The sequence below is a fragment of the Cydia pomonella genome, chromosome 18, assembly GCF_033807575.1.
Source record: "Cydia pomonella isolate Wapato2018A chromosome 18, ilCydPomo1, whole genome shotgun sequence".
Classification (NCBI taxonomy): Eukaryota; Metazoa; Arthropoda; class Insecta; order Lepidoptera; family Tortricidae; genus Cydia; species Cydia pomonella.
This window is the reverse complement of record NC_084720.1, coordinates 7,887,549-7,905,737: the sequence shown is the minus strand read 5'-3', so window position 1 is coordinate 7,905,737 and position 18,189 is coordinate 7,887,549. Positions and strand designations below refer to the sequence as shown.

The 18,189-nt window shown below is 41.6% G+C and overlaps 1 protein-coding gene across 3 annotated transcripts in view; it reads right to left on the bottom strand.

The window, feature by feature from the left end:
• Positions 1-5,377: 5,377 nt before the first annotated feature.
• Positions 5,378-18,189, bottom strand: part of LOC133527709 (zinc finger protein 608-like) — a 147,529-nt gene continuing 134,717 nt past the window's right edge. For 2 of the 3 annotated variants that reach the window (XM_061864847.1, XM_061864848.1), the window contains exons 6-14: positions 13,696-14,413; positions 13,198-13,407; positions 12,458-12,562; positions 11,323-11,621; positions 10,742-10,922; positions 10,363-10,443; positions 9,680-9,862; positions 9,263-9,410; positions 5,378-8,786 (exon numbers count right to left, since the gene is read on the bottom strand). In XM_061864847.1, coding sequence (XP_061720831.1) covers positions 8,725-8,786; positions 9,263-9,410; positions 9,680-9,862; positions 10,363-10,443; positions 10,742-10,922; positions 11,323-11,621; positions 12,458-12,562; positions 13,198-13,407; positions 13,696-14,413 — 1,987 coding nt within the window. In that variant the 3' untranslated portion in view covers positions 5,378-8,724. The remainder of the gene's footprint in view (positions 8,787-9,262; positions 9,411-9,679; positions 9,863-10,362; positions 10,444-10,741; positions 10,923-11,322; positions 11,622-12,457; positions 12,563-13,197; positions 13,408-13,695; positions 14,414-18,189) is intronic. The other variant, XM_061864849.1, reaches the window with a different exon arrangement.

Below are 18,189 nucleotides of genomic sequence, written 5' to 3'. Positions count from 1 at the left end.
GTTTAACGCTGCGTTTATCGCATAAAACAACCGCGCGTCCAAATTTATAGACAAAACAACTGCTTCAGAGAGGTTTAAATAGAGACAGACATACCTACTAAACAGGAAGATGTTCTCAATTTATCCGCTTTCAAAGTTGCTTCAGTGAATGCGATTTTATCTTTTTTTGGAAATTTAAGTAGCGTTCAGTATTGACAGTGTTGTCTATGGACAATAATTTATTTATTTATTACGTTCTTTACGTAATGTTTAAGTATAGGTCATATTTTCACAACCTTCCAAGGCCTAAACGCAGTCTGACATGTCACTTTTTTCTCACGGCCCAATTCGAACTTTAAGATACGTCAATTATTAGGTTAGACAGAGTCAGACCAAGCTAAGTTGGCAACGATTTTGATAGCCCGGCCTGTACAAATGTTAACGTCATAATTTTATAGAAGTTTGACTTTTAAAATAACCCTTGCACTGTCTGAGCTGTCAAAATCACTGCCAACTTATCTTGGCCTGACTCTAGTTTTTGTTTGAAGAAACGTCACTTTTGACACTGACATATCCGATCCATATCGTATCCAGACCTAATATTCGAATCGGGCCGTTAGTCACGGTTTAGGGTTCGGTACAGCAAAATCCAGTCTCCCAATCACGGTCTAAAACTAACTCGAAGATATTGCTCGGTAGTGCAGTTATAGGGCAAAGTAAATTTCTTAAATGGAAGAACAAACACAGACAAAACCGAAAAGAACGTTGGTGTTGATGTTGGTGTGTTGGTGTTGGTGTTACGTATGGAAACTTTGGGTCATAGTTGTAGTATTGGACCATAGTTTCGCGGTAATTAATAATGCACTCACGTTTATATCTTGCGAGACGTGTGCTCAAGCTTGATACGCCAGTAACTCGAGTTGACTTTCACGGTGCAAGTAACTGAAGCAGTAAGTACAGTCGCCATCAGATATATCGGAGCGGCCGAGGTGCTCACATATAACTGAACACGCACTCTAACGCCTTGGCAATAGAGACGTGCTCAGATATTTGTGAGGCCGCTCCGATGTATCTGGTGGACTAGCCCACGTATTACATTGCTCCAGCCGAGCTAGCACATGATAGGCGCGACAGTATCTGGCGGCGAGATAGACGTGAGCGTCAGGATGGCAGGTGGCAGTGGCGGATTAACCGAACAGCAGAAAAAGCATATGCTAAGGGCCCCGCGCCCAGGGGGGCCCCGCACTCCGACTCTGACCATGCGATTTCGGCACGCGGAACCAGCCAAGTTCAAGTAGAACTCGCACTCCGCGGATCCTGTACTATAACATTTTATTTACAATGTATTTTTTTCGTAAGTCAGTAACAATATTGATCAATTATTATTATTTGTTATTATCATGTCTATTTTTCTGTATGACGATACCAAATTAAAAGAATTTTTAGGCTTACGCAAAGACCAAGAGCAGAGTTTAGCATAAAACCGAAGGTGCAGTGTCTCAAAACTTAAGTGCATGGCTAAGCTGCAGGAAACAGGAGAGCTCGGAAACGAACAAAAGATACTGTGTTAAAAAACATATTAGTGAAAAGCAAGGAAGGATGATTTATTAATTTATTATTTCAAATAACAAATTGCATCTTACAGCTAATGCTTAATGATGATCAGTTCTGAGCCCGTAGTAGGCCAAAGGACGCGCTCCTCTACGGCTGGCGGAGCGCCCAAAATATGCCGAGTTGTTGCAAAGCCGTTATAAAAACAGCGGGGCCCCTATGCAGGGCTTTGCATTCGCGTAGGCCGGGTGTAAAGCCCTACATAGGGCCCGATACCCAAAGCATCCCAGCAAGTCGCACTTTCGAGCAAGAACTAAGGCAGCAGGCGAGCCGAGGTCACATTGGTTCAATTCCAAACTCTGTTCTCCTGCAATTCAGCCTTTGCATGGTGGCGCGCCGCGATAGAACGCTCCGAGCCTCCGCCCTTATGCGGAGCTCGGCCTACGGCCTCGTTCGCACTCTGGCATTGGTTTCATTCTAGGCTCTGCTTTCCTGCCGCTTGGCCTTCAGCTTCGCACAGGAACGCTACGAAATCGTTTGGTCCGGATATTAAGCTCGTGGGGCTCAGCCTTCGGCCTTGTTTTTTGGCTCATTTAGCCATTAGTTCTAGTTGCGTTTCTTCACCGCAAAACGGAGCCAGTTCACCTTGGCTCCCACTTTCCGAAATGTGTCCCTTCCCGTGACTAACACTTTAGAGCTTCTTGGTCTAAGTTTAAAATCGAACTTAAACTTCGGGTTGACTATTGAGTCCAGGGCTAAAACTGCTGCCAAAAAACTTGGTGTCCTATTTAAGGTGAGGCGGTATTTCACGCCGAAACAGCTTCTCTCCCTATACCAAGCACAGGTCCGCTCGAGCATGGAATACTGCTGCCACCTATGGGACGGTTCCGCCAAATATCAGCTGGCGGCCCTGGACTCGATAGAGCGCCGGGCTCATAGACTTTTTGGCGATGACCCATCTATCAAGTCAAAATTACAGAGCCTTGAGCATCGCCGTCGAGTCGCTAGCCTATCGGTGTTCTATCGGATACATTTCGGGGAGTGTGCACAGGAACTGCACGATCTGATCCCACCTTCCCCTTTCCATCATCGGACGTCCAGGCGTGGGGAGCGAATGCACCCGTTCGTGGTACACATTCCATTTGTTCGCACTAAACGGTTTGCCTCCTCTTTTTTGTTACGGACGGCTTAAGAATGGAATGCGCTCCCGCCCTCTGTATTCCCTGATAAATATGACCTCGGTCTCTTTAAAGCAAGAGTGAATAGGCTACTACTGAACCGGTGAGCTCCATCTTAGGCCCTGTCTTCACTTTCCATCAGGTGTGACTAGAGCCAATCGCCGATCAGTTTTTAATAATAAAAAAAAAAAAAAAAAACTTCTTAGATCCGACTCACATTTCACCTATTTTTACAAGCTTTTATTAAACTTAATACCTAATATTGATGTTGTTAAACAGCTTTTATTTTACTTGCAAATACTCGTAAGTTGTTCAAATTCTGCAAACTATTTTTTTGACCATTTGTCAAAATTTGTTGTTAAAAATTCACTTACTAGGGAAAAATCGGTGACAATACAATGTTATCGACCTGACCTGGTGATGAAAACCGAAGGTAAGGAGGAAACCTATATAGAAGAAAGGAACTGTGATAAAATAACAACAACTAACAACTTCATTAAGATTAGGCACTTTTATAATGGCTAAAAATTTTTTTTTCTTTCGGAGTGATTATTTCCGAAAGTAATAACTTTATAAGAAAAGGTTTTTGTAGACCGTTATTCGTTTTGAAAGACCTTATCGAACCATATGCCACACTATAGGGTCAAAGCAAAGAAAAAATATTTTGTATGGGAGGTACCCTAATTTTTGTATAGTTTTTATTTTACCGTTCTGTCGGAATGCATGATTTATGTATCCATGCCAAATTATGGCTATCTAGCACTAACGATCGCGGGGCAAAGCCTCGGACAGACGGACATGGCGAAACTAAAAGAGTTTCCAGGTGACTACGAAACCCTAAAAAATACACTGCATAACATTTTAAAAACTAATCGAGAACGAGTCGAAAAATATTAAGACATCGTAAAAATGTTGTGATGGTACTGAGTCCTCGGGGTGCGAGTCCGACTCGCACTTAATCATATATTTTTTTGAACCAGGGGGCCCCGCAAGCTATTGTGCTAAGGGCCCCGGGCCTTCTTAATCCGCCCCTGGCAGGTGGACCTCAGCAAATTTGAACGAAATATTTATAAGAATAGCGGGTGGACCTTTTTTGTTAAATATCTCGTTTTAGGGAGAGGTACACTGGATTGTATTAAAGGTACACTAAGGTACACCGAAGGTACAATATGTTTATAAATATTTCGTTCGTTTTTGCTGAGGTCCACCCGCCATGCTGACGCTCATGAGATAGACTATCCGTCCCTCTTTAATTAACAGTACCTGGGCGACCGAGCGTTGCTCGGTTATAACTATTTATTGTAATATGGTGGTATATAGGTGATAATCTTAACTACATTTTTTTACTAAATTAAACTTGTCTAAAACAAAAAAAATTAACTATTTTTTTATATAAACTTGAACATATATAAAAAAAAACAAAAGTTAGTCACCGGCTATCTGCTATAAATAATAGTTCCAAATATCTGGAGAGTAGCGCTAGAGTAGCTAAGAACCTAGGCGTTATTGACGGAGTGAAGTGCGCTGTCTATGATTTTATTTTCTTTTCAAGTATTCAAGATATTGTAGCGCCACATGGAGATTTAATTCCTTACCTCCACCTTCCGTAGTTTGGTTGACTTAAATGTAATTGCCGTCTTACAACAACGCTATATGCGACACTTAATAACTTTTTTATAAAAATAAAAAGTAAATTAAAAATATACATTTTTATAAATTATCTACGCTATTTAGTTTCCTTAACCCTTTTCCAGGCCGCACCAATCTACCAGGTTTTTCCCAGAAAAGCCAAATATATTCCAATTAATCCAGCTTTGATGATTCATTTTAAGACAAGTAACATTTCCTGAAACTGTAATCTAATTTCAACCTTAAATCGGAATGCTAAAGTTGAAATTCTAATGGCGCGTATGAGGTCGATAAATCGTACTATGCCCGGAAAAGGGTTAAACGTACTTACCTATACCCCGAAGTTAACGGAATTTAATAAAAACACGGTGTATCACAGTGAGAGTCTACGACAGTTTATATTCGAAACTTCATCATTTCAACTCGGAAGTCACACTGCGTTTCCATTCTGGCTCGATATCCATCGATTACTCACAGCACACATTTAACTGACCATCAGTAGTCCTTATCTCATATATAAAGCCTAAGATACACTTGTTAGTTTTACTTACGTAAGTAGGAAGCTAGGAAGGTAGGGCAAAGCTATTTGTTAGAATAAGATAATGATATTAATTTCTCATTCTGTAGTACGAGTATAGCTGTGTCCTTACTTACGTAAAAACTTACAAGTGTATCTTAGGCTTAAGGTAACGGAATACATATTTTGTGGCAAAATACTGTTTTGACGTGTGAAAAATCCCCCTCTATTGTTAGATATTAAGAGATTATTAACCCCTTAAATTTTGCTAGTAATTTATTTTATTGCCACTATTGTATTTTACTTAAGAATTAAGCTTTAATTGTACTTAATAATATCAACTTGTAAAAATTGCAATAACTTTAAGTTACCGCGCACTTTTAACTGTATGTACCTATTTAAAACTTGTTCCTAGTCAAACATCACAATTTTTAACATTAAGGCAATGTATTTTGACAATAATCTAAGATTCCTTAGTATTTATTAAGCACTGTAAGGACTTTTTATAGTAAATAAAAACCCATTTTCTAAGAAATAATTTATCTTTATTATTCCTTTTTTAAAGTTTCGAATTCTTTTCTAAGAAAAATCAAACTTGGCTTTAGTACATCAAAAAAATACACAAATGTCCATATTATATGTATATCGATACATTATAAATACAATGATCATGTTCCTTACCAAGTCGCGATTCGTACCGTTAATATTAAATTATCGAAGCGTAATGTTTGCTATGCGCTCGCGCCCACACGCGACGACTATCGTACTTGTGACGTCATCAGTACTAAAGGATCAATTTGATTATTAGAGCTGCAAGATTGCAGCTTTTTGCAGAAATACCACAGAACACACTACACAATGGAAGCGCGACTACCAATGGGTATTCACGACTATAATCCATCTGTATTTTTGCAAAAAGTTGCCTTGAGCGATGGCGCTCGAGTTGCGGTAGAACTATTAGATTCGTAACGAAAATGCCGACAAAACTGAAACAAACATTTGCCTAAATTCTACGCAACAATAATCAACAGTTCAACGCAACCGTACCAAAATCTACACAACCTACTATGGAAAAGCTCTAAAATTATTAGGGGAACCTTTGTTAATGACGTCACAACGTTACAATAAGAAACATTGACACCATTTGCAAAGAAAAACGCATTAGATTAATTCTTTAAACATATTTTCGGAAAGTCAAAAGCGCTATTTCTTTGCATATGTGTTTACAGTTATTTGCCATGTCTTGGACACGCACAGTCGCCATCAGATATATCGGAGCGGCCAGGGTGCTCAGAAATATCTGAACACGCCTCTATTTTCAAGGCGTTAAAGTGAGAGGTAACAAATTTTAAATCGTTTAGATAGAAACAAGTACAATATTGGGCAGGATTTTTCTAATTATTGAATGTTTAGACCTAGTTAAGCTTGACCGTTCAAATTGTAATAAATACTGTGTTCATGAATCAATAAAGAGTATTGTAGCTACCGGATTCTTAAATCAAATAAAACAACAGCCGAACGATCAAGCTTTTTCAATTTGGTCGTCACAGAGTGGGCACGAGTAATCAGTCAGTCTGCCGCGTCATCGGCAGCTTGCGTGAGATCATGACTGCCATGTCTCCGTTATTCTACTCAATACTATTGATACTTATAGTATTAACTACTACCAAAGAGTGCAATCAACTAAAGGATCCGATCTGTGCAATCACCATCTAAGGGGACACAGACTAACAAGAAAATCTTAACAGTGTCTCAGTTCCATTTTGTATGAGGTTTTATTTTAACATCTGCCGAATTCTAAAGTTAACTATTAAACTAATATAGTTTAAAATTGTCATTGAGGACATTCGAATCTCACTTTAGAAATGTAGTGGCTTATTATAAATGAAGGAAGACCTGCTTATAATTGGTAGATGTAAGTAAAGAAACCTGTGTTTTGTCATCGCATATGTGTCGACCCCTATTGGTTTGATCTGGTGACTTTATTTACCATATCGTACAAAGGGTTGAGCATGGTTTGTTTTGATTTCTTTCTGGAATTAGGTACTGGACAGCGCAAGTAAGAACAATACATGAAATAATAAATTTCAACATAGTTTACATAAACAAAATCTGATTATTATATTCATTATATGTATTTAACAAGATATTTATTATTACAGCTTTTTTAAACTCAAATATCATCCGATCTGATATTATGTACAGCCAACCAAGATACAGAATGCACACGTTTATTTAGAAAACGACACATTCTATCAATGTTCAAGCTGTTGCTTCGACATGGAATTAGATTAGGTACTTGTAGAGTTGTGCAATGTGCATCGTTGACTTCATATCGATATGAGCGCACACATGTTACCAATTGGAATACATATTTAGTTAATTTAACGCAGATGTGTGCCCTCCTGACCTGCATATGAAAACAAATCAAATGGATGCCTTCCGTTGATTGCATTAACAGTCCCCTTTAGGGTTAAGTAGGCATTACAACACTGGTTTACAAAATTAACCTCTAGCAGACTTGGCTCATCTTACCACAATAAAAAATAGGGTTTTAGGCCCAGCATTTATACAAATATAGGTTTTTGTTAATTATGAGACAGGTACACGCGTACATTGACTAAAATGTCATGAAATTATACCAAATCACTATATTTACTTCAATCTCTAATGTGTTATAATCGTCCACTACTTATATTTGAAATGCAATCGATTCGCGTGACTCGAACCGCTCTACAAGTCCACTTGGTTTAAGCTAGCACGTGTAGAGTTAAAGCGTCCATAATTTGGCTGCCTCATATCCAGTATTAGTCATTAGGAAACGTAGAAATGCGAAAGTAGGACTAATCAGTTAACAATACTTCAAATCAACCGACTGGAAGACTATTTCAAATTATACATAAGGTTTATGCCGTTTAAATGCTTTTATCGACACGACATGTTCAGATACCAACTACTCCCTTGTATCGGCCACGGACTATGAGATTGTTACGGTTCCTATATTATAAGCCAGACATACACGCACAGCGATGCTCGAACACTCGACGACCTATAGGATGCTTACATACTCACTATTAAGTATCGAAACAGTACGATTTGTGCACGCTACGACTCATATTGTAATGATCACATTGACGCCTTTGAACTTACGCTATATTACTTAAATATTAGTAAACTAACATTACAACTAGGTACGTTTGCTTTCGTTATCGTGGAATGCAGTTGTAGATCTTACTATGCTGTATTCGCATTGATATCAATTTAGAAGGGGCTTCAACATCAGTACAATGCCCAGTGGGAGAATCGGAGAATTCGATGTTTATATTACACATTATTATCCCTTTTGAAACACTAACGATCGTAGGGTAATTTACACATAACACTAATATTTACAAAACTAGTTTGTGCTCGCACTAGTGAACATATAAAACAAAGTATAGTATAGACATTAAGTGGCGGGCAGCGTCAGTCATCCTTCGCCGGGACACGTTCACCGAGAGTCTTCGATAACACTCGCTCCAACTATAAAAGAATTCAGGTAACTATCGGTTCGGACACATTCTAACATTCAAAGCGCACATCACATACACATCTTGTGGGTTACGCGAGATCACAGTGTTCAAATTATGGCTACAGGCATAGAGATTAGATTCGAATTCGAGAGTTCACGAAAACGGCTACGGGCGCGGTTAAATTTATACGAATTCGATAGCGTTCAAGGTTCGCGGGTCACTTCACTAGTCACGTTTGGGAGGCCGGACCGGGACGGACCGGGCGCAGGTCCGGGGCCAGGTCCGGGTCCGGGTCCGGCGGTCAGGCCGGGCCGGGCGCGGGTCAGGCGGGCCGGACGCCACGCTAGGGCGCGCGCTCTCATTTGGGCGGCGTGGGGAACGAGTTCACCACGGCCTGCGTGCTGGCCAGCACGGCCGCGGCTGCAACAACACGTCAATAAGATGAAGATACATTAAAAGCTGTGTCAATCTCCAAGGGGAACTGTGGCGCGAAGAGTCGATGTCAAATTCAAGTTTTTGATTTAGGCTGCGGACTGGTCGGACGCGGAGTGCGGCGCGGCGAGCGGCGCGCCAAGCCCGTCGCGCTGCCGTCCAAAACAGTCTCATTCAACTCAGTCCGCGGCCTTAGATTACAAGACCCTTCAACTTCCTAGTTTGCTTACTTGAATTTAGATGGCAGTGGATACCTGTTATAAGCCTGGAAGCGCAATATCAAAATGAAATTTTTAATTTACATCATAAGGTGACAGAACTTCCGCATGTTTCATTATCATTTCGCCTATTTTAGAAATTATAGCCCAATCACATCAATACATTGAGAGGAGACTAGCAGAACATATTCCAATAAAGATGGTACAGCTCGGATTGGTTTCCGCCCCCAGGGTTCCAGGACTCACCAGGATAGGGCGGCGGGTAGAGCGGGTAGCCGAGGCCGACGTGCGTGTGGTGGTGCGTGTGCACGTGGCGCTGCGGCGGCGGCGAGCGCGCCGGCTCCTTCGGCGGCGACGGCCGCGGCTTGGCCGCCGCCGGGGGCTTCGCGTGCTCCTGGAAACACATCTTATACATTAATATTATCCGAGAATACCTATGAGTCTCGATCGCGATAGTAGTCGAGATCCGGCCCACAAGAACCAAATAAATGAAATTAATCGATAAGAAATTAGCGATACCACAGAGACGTGAGTTATGTGCGCAGCGCCAGCAAGGAGCGTGCATACTGTACCGCGCGATCTACACACATGACACTTGTTTCACTAGCGGCGCGCAGCTGTATGGTGTAGTGTTCTCGAATAGGTTCGTATGTGTATCCGTACCTGCAGCTCGTGGATCTTGTGCTGCGCGTGCGGGTAGGCGTACTGCGGCGCGTGCGGCGGCAGCAGGTCCAGCTTGCCGGGCGCGCCGGGCCGCGACAGGTCCTCGGGCGCGTGGTAGCGCGGCACCGTCCAGCCGCCGCCGAACCCGGACACCAGCATCGGGCTCAGCGGCGCGCGGTACACCTGCTCGGCACAGGTCATACGTCAACACAGAGACACCAATAATCTACGTTTTCTCCAATATGTTTGGAAAAAAATTCAAAGCATTACTGTCGTGTTTTAGCGGACGGGAAGTTATTATATGTCCGATGGCCAAAGGAACGGAAAGGGACATAAATTTAGTTTGACATTTTATTATGTAAGGAAGCGACTGCCTCCCCCTCTGTCGCTTCTTGACGCTTTTGATAAAGACGTTGTCCGATATGAATAAACGAATTCTATTCTTGGATTCGAAAGGATTTTCCTATCGGGAGGAGATTTTTTTTATATACCACGACGGTGGCAAACAAGCATACGGCCCGCCTGATGGTAAGCAGTCACCGTAGCCTATGGACGCCTGAAACTCCAGAAATTATACATACGCGTTGCCGACTCTTTAAAAATCAGTACACTCCTTTTTTTGAAGAACCTCATATTGTAAAGTACCTATGTGTGGTAAAAAAGTAAATTTGAAAGACACGTACCGGGTCAAAGGGCAGCGCCCCGTAGTGCGGGCCCTGCATGTACGGCAAGTAGTACTGCGACGTCGGAGGCGGCGGTGGGCCCTGCAACATCAAAACCGATATTATATTCTGCCAATGTCAAGATAAAACAAAATAACAACACAGATTGTAGCTTCTTTTTCAAACATAAGATTGTCAAGTCAGGTAAATAACCAATTACTCTGACTGCAACTCGGGAATCGCCCAGAATTCAAACCACCATCGAGTTCCATCGTTCGATGCATGGAAATGCATAAAAATCGCACAATAGATTTCAAATGATCGAAGTTTATTCGTAAGGGATCTAAAGTAATATCATAAGATTAGAGTGTGGGGTTCCATAAAAACAAGGATGTCTCACCTGCGTCTCAGTGGTGGGCTTCTGCCCCTCCTGCTTGACCTTGACGTCGTCCTTCTTGTCGTCCTTGTCTTTGGGCGGCTTGGCGCTGGGCGGCGGCCGCCCGCCCGCGCCCGCCGCCGCCCCGGGGGGCTTCCCGTCCGCGCCCGGCTCCTTGCGCCGCGCCTCCAGGCTCATGTAGTACCTGCGACGGTACGGTACATGCTGATCGTGCTCCTCCTAAAGGTGCGTCCAGAACTGCCCACAGCGCAGCGAATACTCATGTTCACGAAAGGTTCCCCGACTGCTTCCGGACATTACGTCGTAAAAGCGCGGGTTCGATAAGGGAACTAGCAAAGCCAGTTCTGGAAGCACTGCATTTTCGTTTACTGCATAGTTAAAGTACATTGAGCAACAAAAAAACTCCCAACATAAAACTGTTATCATAATTGTAAATTACATTAAGGACCGATTTCTCAATCAATTATGATTATGACAAAGCACTAACAGACTAGCACTTGTGATTATGACTAATAGTTGTGACCGCAATCTGGCAAGTGGTTAACGAAACCGACAACCTTATAAATATCTGTAAGTAAACATACCTTCTGAGATCCTCCTCTCTCGCATGCGGCGGCCTTTGGAAAGCATACGGCCCCATCTGCGCCTTCATCTCAATGCTCTCCTTCAATATCTGATGCGTGTCATTCGGCCGCGGCGCCTCCTTGCCCTTCCCCTTGTCTAGGGGGCTGGCGGTCTTGCGCTCGGACTCCTTCCCCTTGTCGTCCAGGGGAGCACCCGGCGGAGCGCCCGGTTCAACGTTGTAAGGAAAATTCGGCACGTAGTTGTACGGGTAGAAGTGCTGTGGAAGGACTTTCTGGGGAGCGTTCTCGGGTTTGCCGTCCTGAAAATAATGTACCGTTTGAAATGTGCATGAGTTGATAAAGCTCGTACAGCTACTACATAGAGACAGCCGTATTTAGATACACATCATATACTGCCAAAGAAAGATGATAGAGGAAACAATGAAAGGGGTATTAACCAACGATTTCAAATAGAGAAAACAATATTTTAACACCAATTTCCTCGGCAGAATAGCTAAAAACCGAAATTTTGTAAGGCAGGATTGGAAATATAAAGCATAAGCATATAATGAAGTAAAACAGAAATGATTGGACCAAAAATGAGGAGACAATAACCATGTAACTGTACGTAAAATAATACATTAAATCAACAATGGGGGCGTTGACGCGTTGAGGATAATGGTGACAGGAGTGGTTGAATGAATACAGCAATAGTGTAAACCGACTGCTACAAAGGACCACTAATATGCCTAGAGCAGGTTACATAAGGCCCCTATAATGTAATGGAACTGTAAACACGTTAAATACGGTTATACATTTTCTCCACATGAATATTTAAAACTTATGACTGAAAGTATGTAAACAAGCCTATAATGGTCTTAACTACCGAATAATTTTATAATTGCAGATTTTAGACTTTTCTTCTTATTTGAGGTCTAAGTAAATGTTTTTTTCCCAAAACAGACTTATTCATGTGCAGGTCGTCCGTTTAAAATTAATACTTGGCCAACGCCTCCATTCTCGGCCTCGAAAAAAGGACTATTTCAATGGTAATGCATTTTTTCCAGTGACATAAAGTTTGTTTCCATACTTTTAGCCTGGAGTGTGCTCAAATGGAGAAATATGGGCCATGTAACATATTCCTCAAGGTGAGTACCTTGAGGTCGGACTTGGGGTCCTTGCCGAGGTCCTCCTTGCCCTTGTCGGCGGGCGGCGCCGGCGGCGCGTGCGTCGGCGGCAAGTATGGCGGCTGGCCGTAGTACTGCAAAGTGACACTTTGTTATTACGATAAATCGGAGCGTAAAACACTCCCTAAAATCGTGGTTTCTATATTTATTTGGCATAAAAGTGTCCCTCTGAGTTGGCCGTGTCTCGACACCGATACGTATTTTAGTACCAATGGCAAGGCTGGCTTTTGAGGTTGTACCGCCGCTGTGTCGACTATCCTAATTATATCTAAATGTCTATACTGTTTTAATTTATTTTTAACTTTGTTCTTTTTAACATTGCAATGCGATTGGACCTATATTGTCTTAATTAAACGGATTTATTATTATTATTATTTTTTGGTGACAAACGCGCCTCCTTCTTTTCAGACTGGTTATTAAAATCAGAAATATCACCGGCGTCAAAATTGAACTTAAGACTCTTGTTGCTTAGACTCTTGACTGAAATTAATAGTCAGTACATTTACATTCACTGATTTCAGTGCAATGAACAAAATATTAATGGTAATAAATCGCCAGTTGCGATTTAATGTATCTGGTAAAGTAAGTAGGTACCTGGGTACAATTGAAGTAGTTAGTCTAGTCGTCTCAGGGTTAAATCATTCCAGCGTGTTAGAGATTTTAAATGCCAATCGTTTGCACTTGGGGTTTATATATCTAGAAATCTAACCTGATGAAAGACCGGGAATGGTCTGTGCTCGGCGTCGGCGTCCGGCGCGCCCTCCGGCGCGGGCGTGTCGTCGGAGATGTCGGAGTAGGCGGGCGAGCGCGCGCCCGGCGTCGGCGAGCGGCGCCGCCGCTTGCCCGGCGACTCGTCGGGGGATTCGGCTGACTTGCGTTGGCTTTCCTCTGTTGGCATTAGCGCTGAGCGAGGTTTGACCTGAAAACGAGAAATTATTTCCTTATAACTTCGTGACGAAACAAGCACCATTGTTCACACTGATAACTGACAATTCGTAAATCTTATTGAAAAACGTAACATAAGCTCCATTGATCGTTGTTACTGCCAGCACAAAGCTCGTTTTAAAAATAGTATAGTATTACTTAGTATTTCCGGCGAAGTAGTTATAGACTAGAAAGAAATCTCATCGTTTAAAAAATATTTTTTTAGATATGTATGGTATTAAGGATTGAAAACATTGAAGTTGTTATTGAACCAAAGTTTTACCTTAAATTGAGTAGGTTGTAGCGCAGGCAGAGCCTCCGGCGGCGGCGTAGCGGGCGGCGGCGGCGTCGGCACGCGCTCGGCGGGCGGCGCGGCCGGCGGGCTCGGCGCGAACTCCTCCGCGAACCGCGGCGCCGGCGACTCCACCTCCGGCTTCTCGGGGGACTTCTCCGGAGACTTCTCGCTCTTTGCGTCGGGGGATTTGGCAGGAGTTGGTGATTTCACAGGGGTAGCTGGGGTCGCGGGTTCGGAGGGCGGCCGCGCCGGCGATGCCGGTTCTGGAGGGGTTTCTTCCTGCTCCGAACTCGAGCCGTCCTTGTCGTCATCATCCGGCGAGCCGTGCGCGTGCGATCTGTGGTATTTTAAGCCGTTCGCGTGCTTGTACTTTTTGGAGCAGTTGGGCTCGGGGCATTCTAGAAGGACGGGATCGGGGGGCGGAGAGGATGGTGTGGGGGGCGGGCGCTTCGCTTTCGGGGTCGGCGGGCGTTCTTCCGCCTCCGATGTTCTTTTCCTTTTGTTGTCGGGGCGGGGTGGCGTGAAGGGCGTGGGGGAGGGCAGGGCGCGGCGGCCCTTGGCGCCGCCGTTGCGCAGCTTGCTGTGCACGGAGGAGCGCGTCTCGGTGAAGTTGGTCATGTCGGTGGGCGCCGCGCCGCGCCCGCGCTTGGCGCCGCGCCCCTTCGGCGTCCGCGCGTCTAGCTCCTCCGTTGGTGAGTCGCAGAATCTAGAAAAAACGAAATATAAAGGGGTTACTCATATATCTAATAATGCCTGCTTAATATGTGCAAGTCAATCTATAGGCATCAATCAATTTACATGTATATTATTACAGAACTTTAAATATTAGGTAGAGACGACGTCATGTAGGTATCATCACGCTCCGCGATTGTTGAGCCATTTAGAGTCCTAGCTATATTGGTTGTTTAATACTTAAGTCATGAATGTCCCTAAATGGCTGCTAAATGTGACATGTTAACAAGGCAAAACCTTTGTTAGAATGTAGCTACATATATCCAATTTGAAACAAAATGTTTTATCTTAGTTTAGGCAAAATTATGTTCTTCATTTTACAACCACGTCCTAATATATGTGTAGTCTACTTATCTCAAAGCTACAAAGCAGGAATTTATTGCACAGGTATTAATTTAATCCCCACACGCAAGGGCTCAGGAAAATCTTTTACGGCTCTAGTAAAATTAGAACGTTAAGAGCTCTACGTTATTATCCTCTTATATTTTATGGCATCTAGTGATGTGACCTTTGGTGTATTCCCGGGAAAGTTGCTCTATTCCCGGAATTATTCCACAAATACAGACATTAAAAACGAAACCCATAACTTTCATGGAAACTAATGTTTTTTACAAGCTTTTGTTTAACTTGTCCTGTTAGTATGATAGTAAGGGTCAAATTTTGGCTAAATTTGACCCACTTCCCAATTTCCGATTGAGCTGAAAGTTTGCATACATATGTAAGTCGGGTGACAATGCAATATTATGGTCCCATCGAGCTGATCTGTTGATGGAGACAGGAGGTGGCCATAGGAACTCTGTGATGAAACAACGCAACCTAATTGTGTTTGGAGTTTTTAGAATTGTCTCGATGAGCATTAGTTGCCTGTGGTAAGAAAAGTAGACAGCGATAAAAGCTTGTAAAAAAAATATTAAAAAAAGATTCGATTATTATTTTGTTATATTTGAATATACCTATCACGATTTATATCACGCAGAGATACTAATAATATTTTATAATTTATTTGTCATTTGTGAATTAGACTGATGAGACTGGAGGATGGGATGAAGATGGCAATTTCAATAAAAATGGTCATACACTCGTTATTGGCGTTATTGTTCGTTAAAATGTTACATTTATATTTAAATAACCCAATATTCCCCTTAGTAGGTTACCTATATTACCGGAAATACTCCCAACTAAGGAACATCCCCAGGCACGTGACATCCCTAGCTGCACCTATTTTAATGCATGCTTGTCGCGTTAAGCCTTTATAAATTAACTCGCGTGTAATTTGAACACCAGGTGGATTTTAATGAATAACTTACCGACTCCACGAAAACCGTCATTTGTTATTTTTTGATGTATTATTTTCGTTTGTAATTGGGCACAATGCACTTAGAGTTAAACTACGCTAATTTGGCAGCAATTTTGATAGCCCAGACTGTGCAAATGTTATTTAAACATCATAATTGCATAGATGTTTGACGTTTAAAATAACACTTGCACAGTCTGGGCTATCAAAATCGCTGCCAACTTAGCTTGGTCTAACTACGCGGTGTGTGCGTCAACAAGACCAACTATACACGTTTATATTATTTTCACCGGAGCGGCGTACGGATACGCATACAATTTAAAGACGGCCATGTTTTTTTTATCTCACTCCCCTTTGCACGTCGAGTGCACTTATAAATAACATAATTGTTTTGTTGTTAATTATTTCAGACTGTTTTTACATTTTAAGTATAAAGTTCATCTGATAAAAAGGTTGTTATGTTCTTAATAGGAAAATAGATGTAGTTTAGTTAACAAAAACATGTTATTGACACATCGTGTAGAAACATTAATTAAATAATAATTGGTAACTTATTGCGTCGTTGTATTTTTGGAGGAAGTATTAATTATGGAAGCATTTTAATATCAAAATACGTTATTACTTATTTATTAGGTACATTTCTATTATTGATATCTTATTTAATTTATTACATCTCGCTCGGACTAATAACAAAAGCACATTTTTTTACCATTTGGCGTTGAAACTCTAGGTCCATGGAGTCCCAGCGCGCACAAGTTTTTTGCAGAAATAGCGAAGCATCTCGTTAAGGTAACTGGTTACCGGAGAGCTGGCGGCTTCCTCGCACAACATATCAGCATTGCGATACAACGAGGAAATGCCGCCAGCATCCTTGGTACAATGCCTCAAGGGCCTATTTTAGATAATAAGCTGGTTATAGTAACACCACTGTATATCCATTATGTATACTGTTATTGTTAATAAAATTTGTTCAAACCCAATAACAAATAATAGATGCAGAAGTGACTAAAACAACAATAATTTGTAAATTTAAATCGGTCTCCTAGTAGTTAACCTAATTTAAGTAATAAAAATCCAAGTAAACTAAAATAAATGTAATCTACTTGTTATAGATAAACAATCACTCACAAGTAGTTTTGTAATAAGATTTAACATATACCTACATAAACAAAATAACATCAAAAGAAAAATCCAAATCCCAATATCATCACGCGTAACTAGTAACACACCTACGCATTCCGGAGCTCTGTATATACAATGTATCAAATAAAGGTTCCCCTGAGATTTCGGACGAAATGGATGCCTTGGAGGCGCTTTCGAACATTGGAAATCTTAACGAGATTTAAATTGATTGGTTGTTAGTGTTACTTGTAGCCATCTCGCTCGCATTTGCACAGTAGTTGCAACTGTGTTAAAAAGTGTGGTGAAATTGGTTGATTACTACATTTTTGAACAACATGTAGGTAAAGATAAAAGATACAAACATGATTGCCAAAAATACGTAATCAAAGAATTTTTAGGAATATTTTTCTTACTTACACGTTTTTTACGAAATGTCTTTTAAAAGTAAAACTACAATATTTTAACTAAAATAAAACTTATTATTTTAGTTAGTTAAAATTATCAATATTTCAGATTTTTGACCAACTTGTACTTATTAAATAAGATACAAGTCGAGTTCAGATTTTTTAAAATCAAACGGGATCCTAAGGTGCTATTCCAAAAGCTTACCGAGCGCTGTCCAGTCTAACGGCCAAACCAACGAACATACGACGCTACCTATCCAATCCAATAACGCATACATTTTACAAATCTTTAGCTCACACATACACTGGTTCTACTTCAGGTTTAGCGGTGGGAATAGACAGGTTGTTAAAAATGGGTCGGTCACGGTCCCACGATTTGTTAACCTTTTTTAAGCCCACCTCCTTTACGAGTTCCAAATGTTATCTAGCGCCGGGCCCTCCGCCCCGATTTGGGCTTAAATAACTTTTTCATTTCTTTGAACCGTAACTATTTTTTTTCGTTCCGTAGAGATTTCAGATTTGCATTCAAAAGAGCTGGTACCTATTACAAAAAAGAAACTATAATGACACTATAATTCTTTTAGGAAAGCAGAAAGCACCTACTTAAAGTAGGTGACAACTTACATTAAATTTCAAATAGGATTAAAACTTATTCTCCAATGGATTTTTGATGCACTGGCAACAAAGAAGATTGCTGGAAACCAATTCCTTCCAAGCTATCTTCTATTTCGCCCAATCATATAATCCATATTGACTTGGGCTCAGAACAAGCATATTTGCGCAAGCAAGCCTAAATTGCTATCCTCATCGCTCACCAAGGGCCATAAAAACCAGTATATTTGTGGCTTTAAGATCCCTAGTAACCGCTCGTTGTCGGAGATCCTATTACACGAACCGTGTAATAAAATGGGAATAATTCTGGCCGACAGC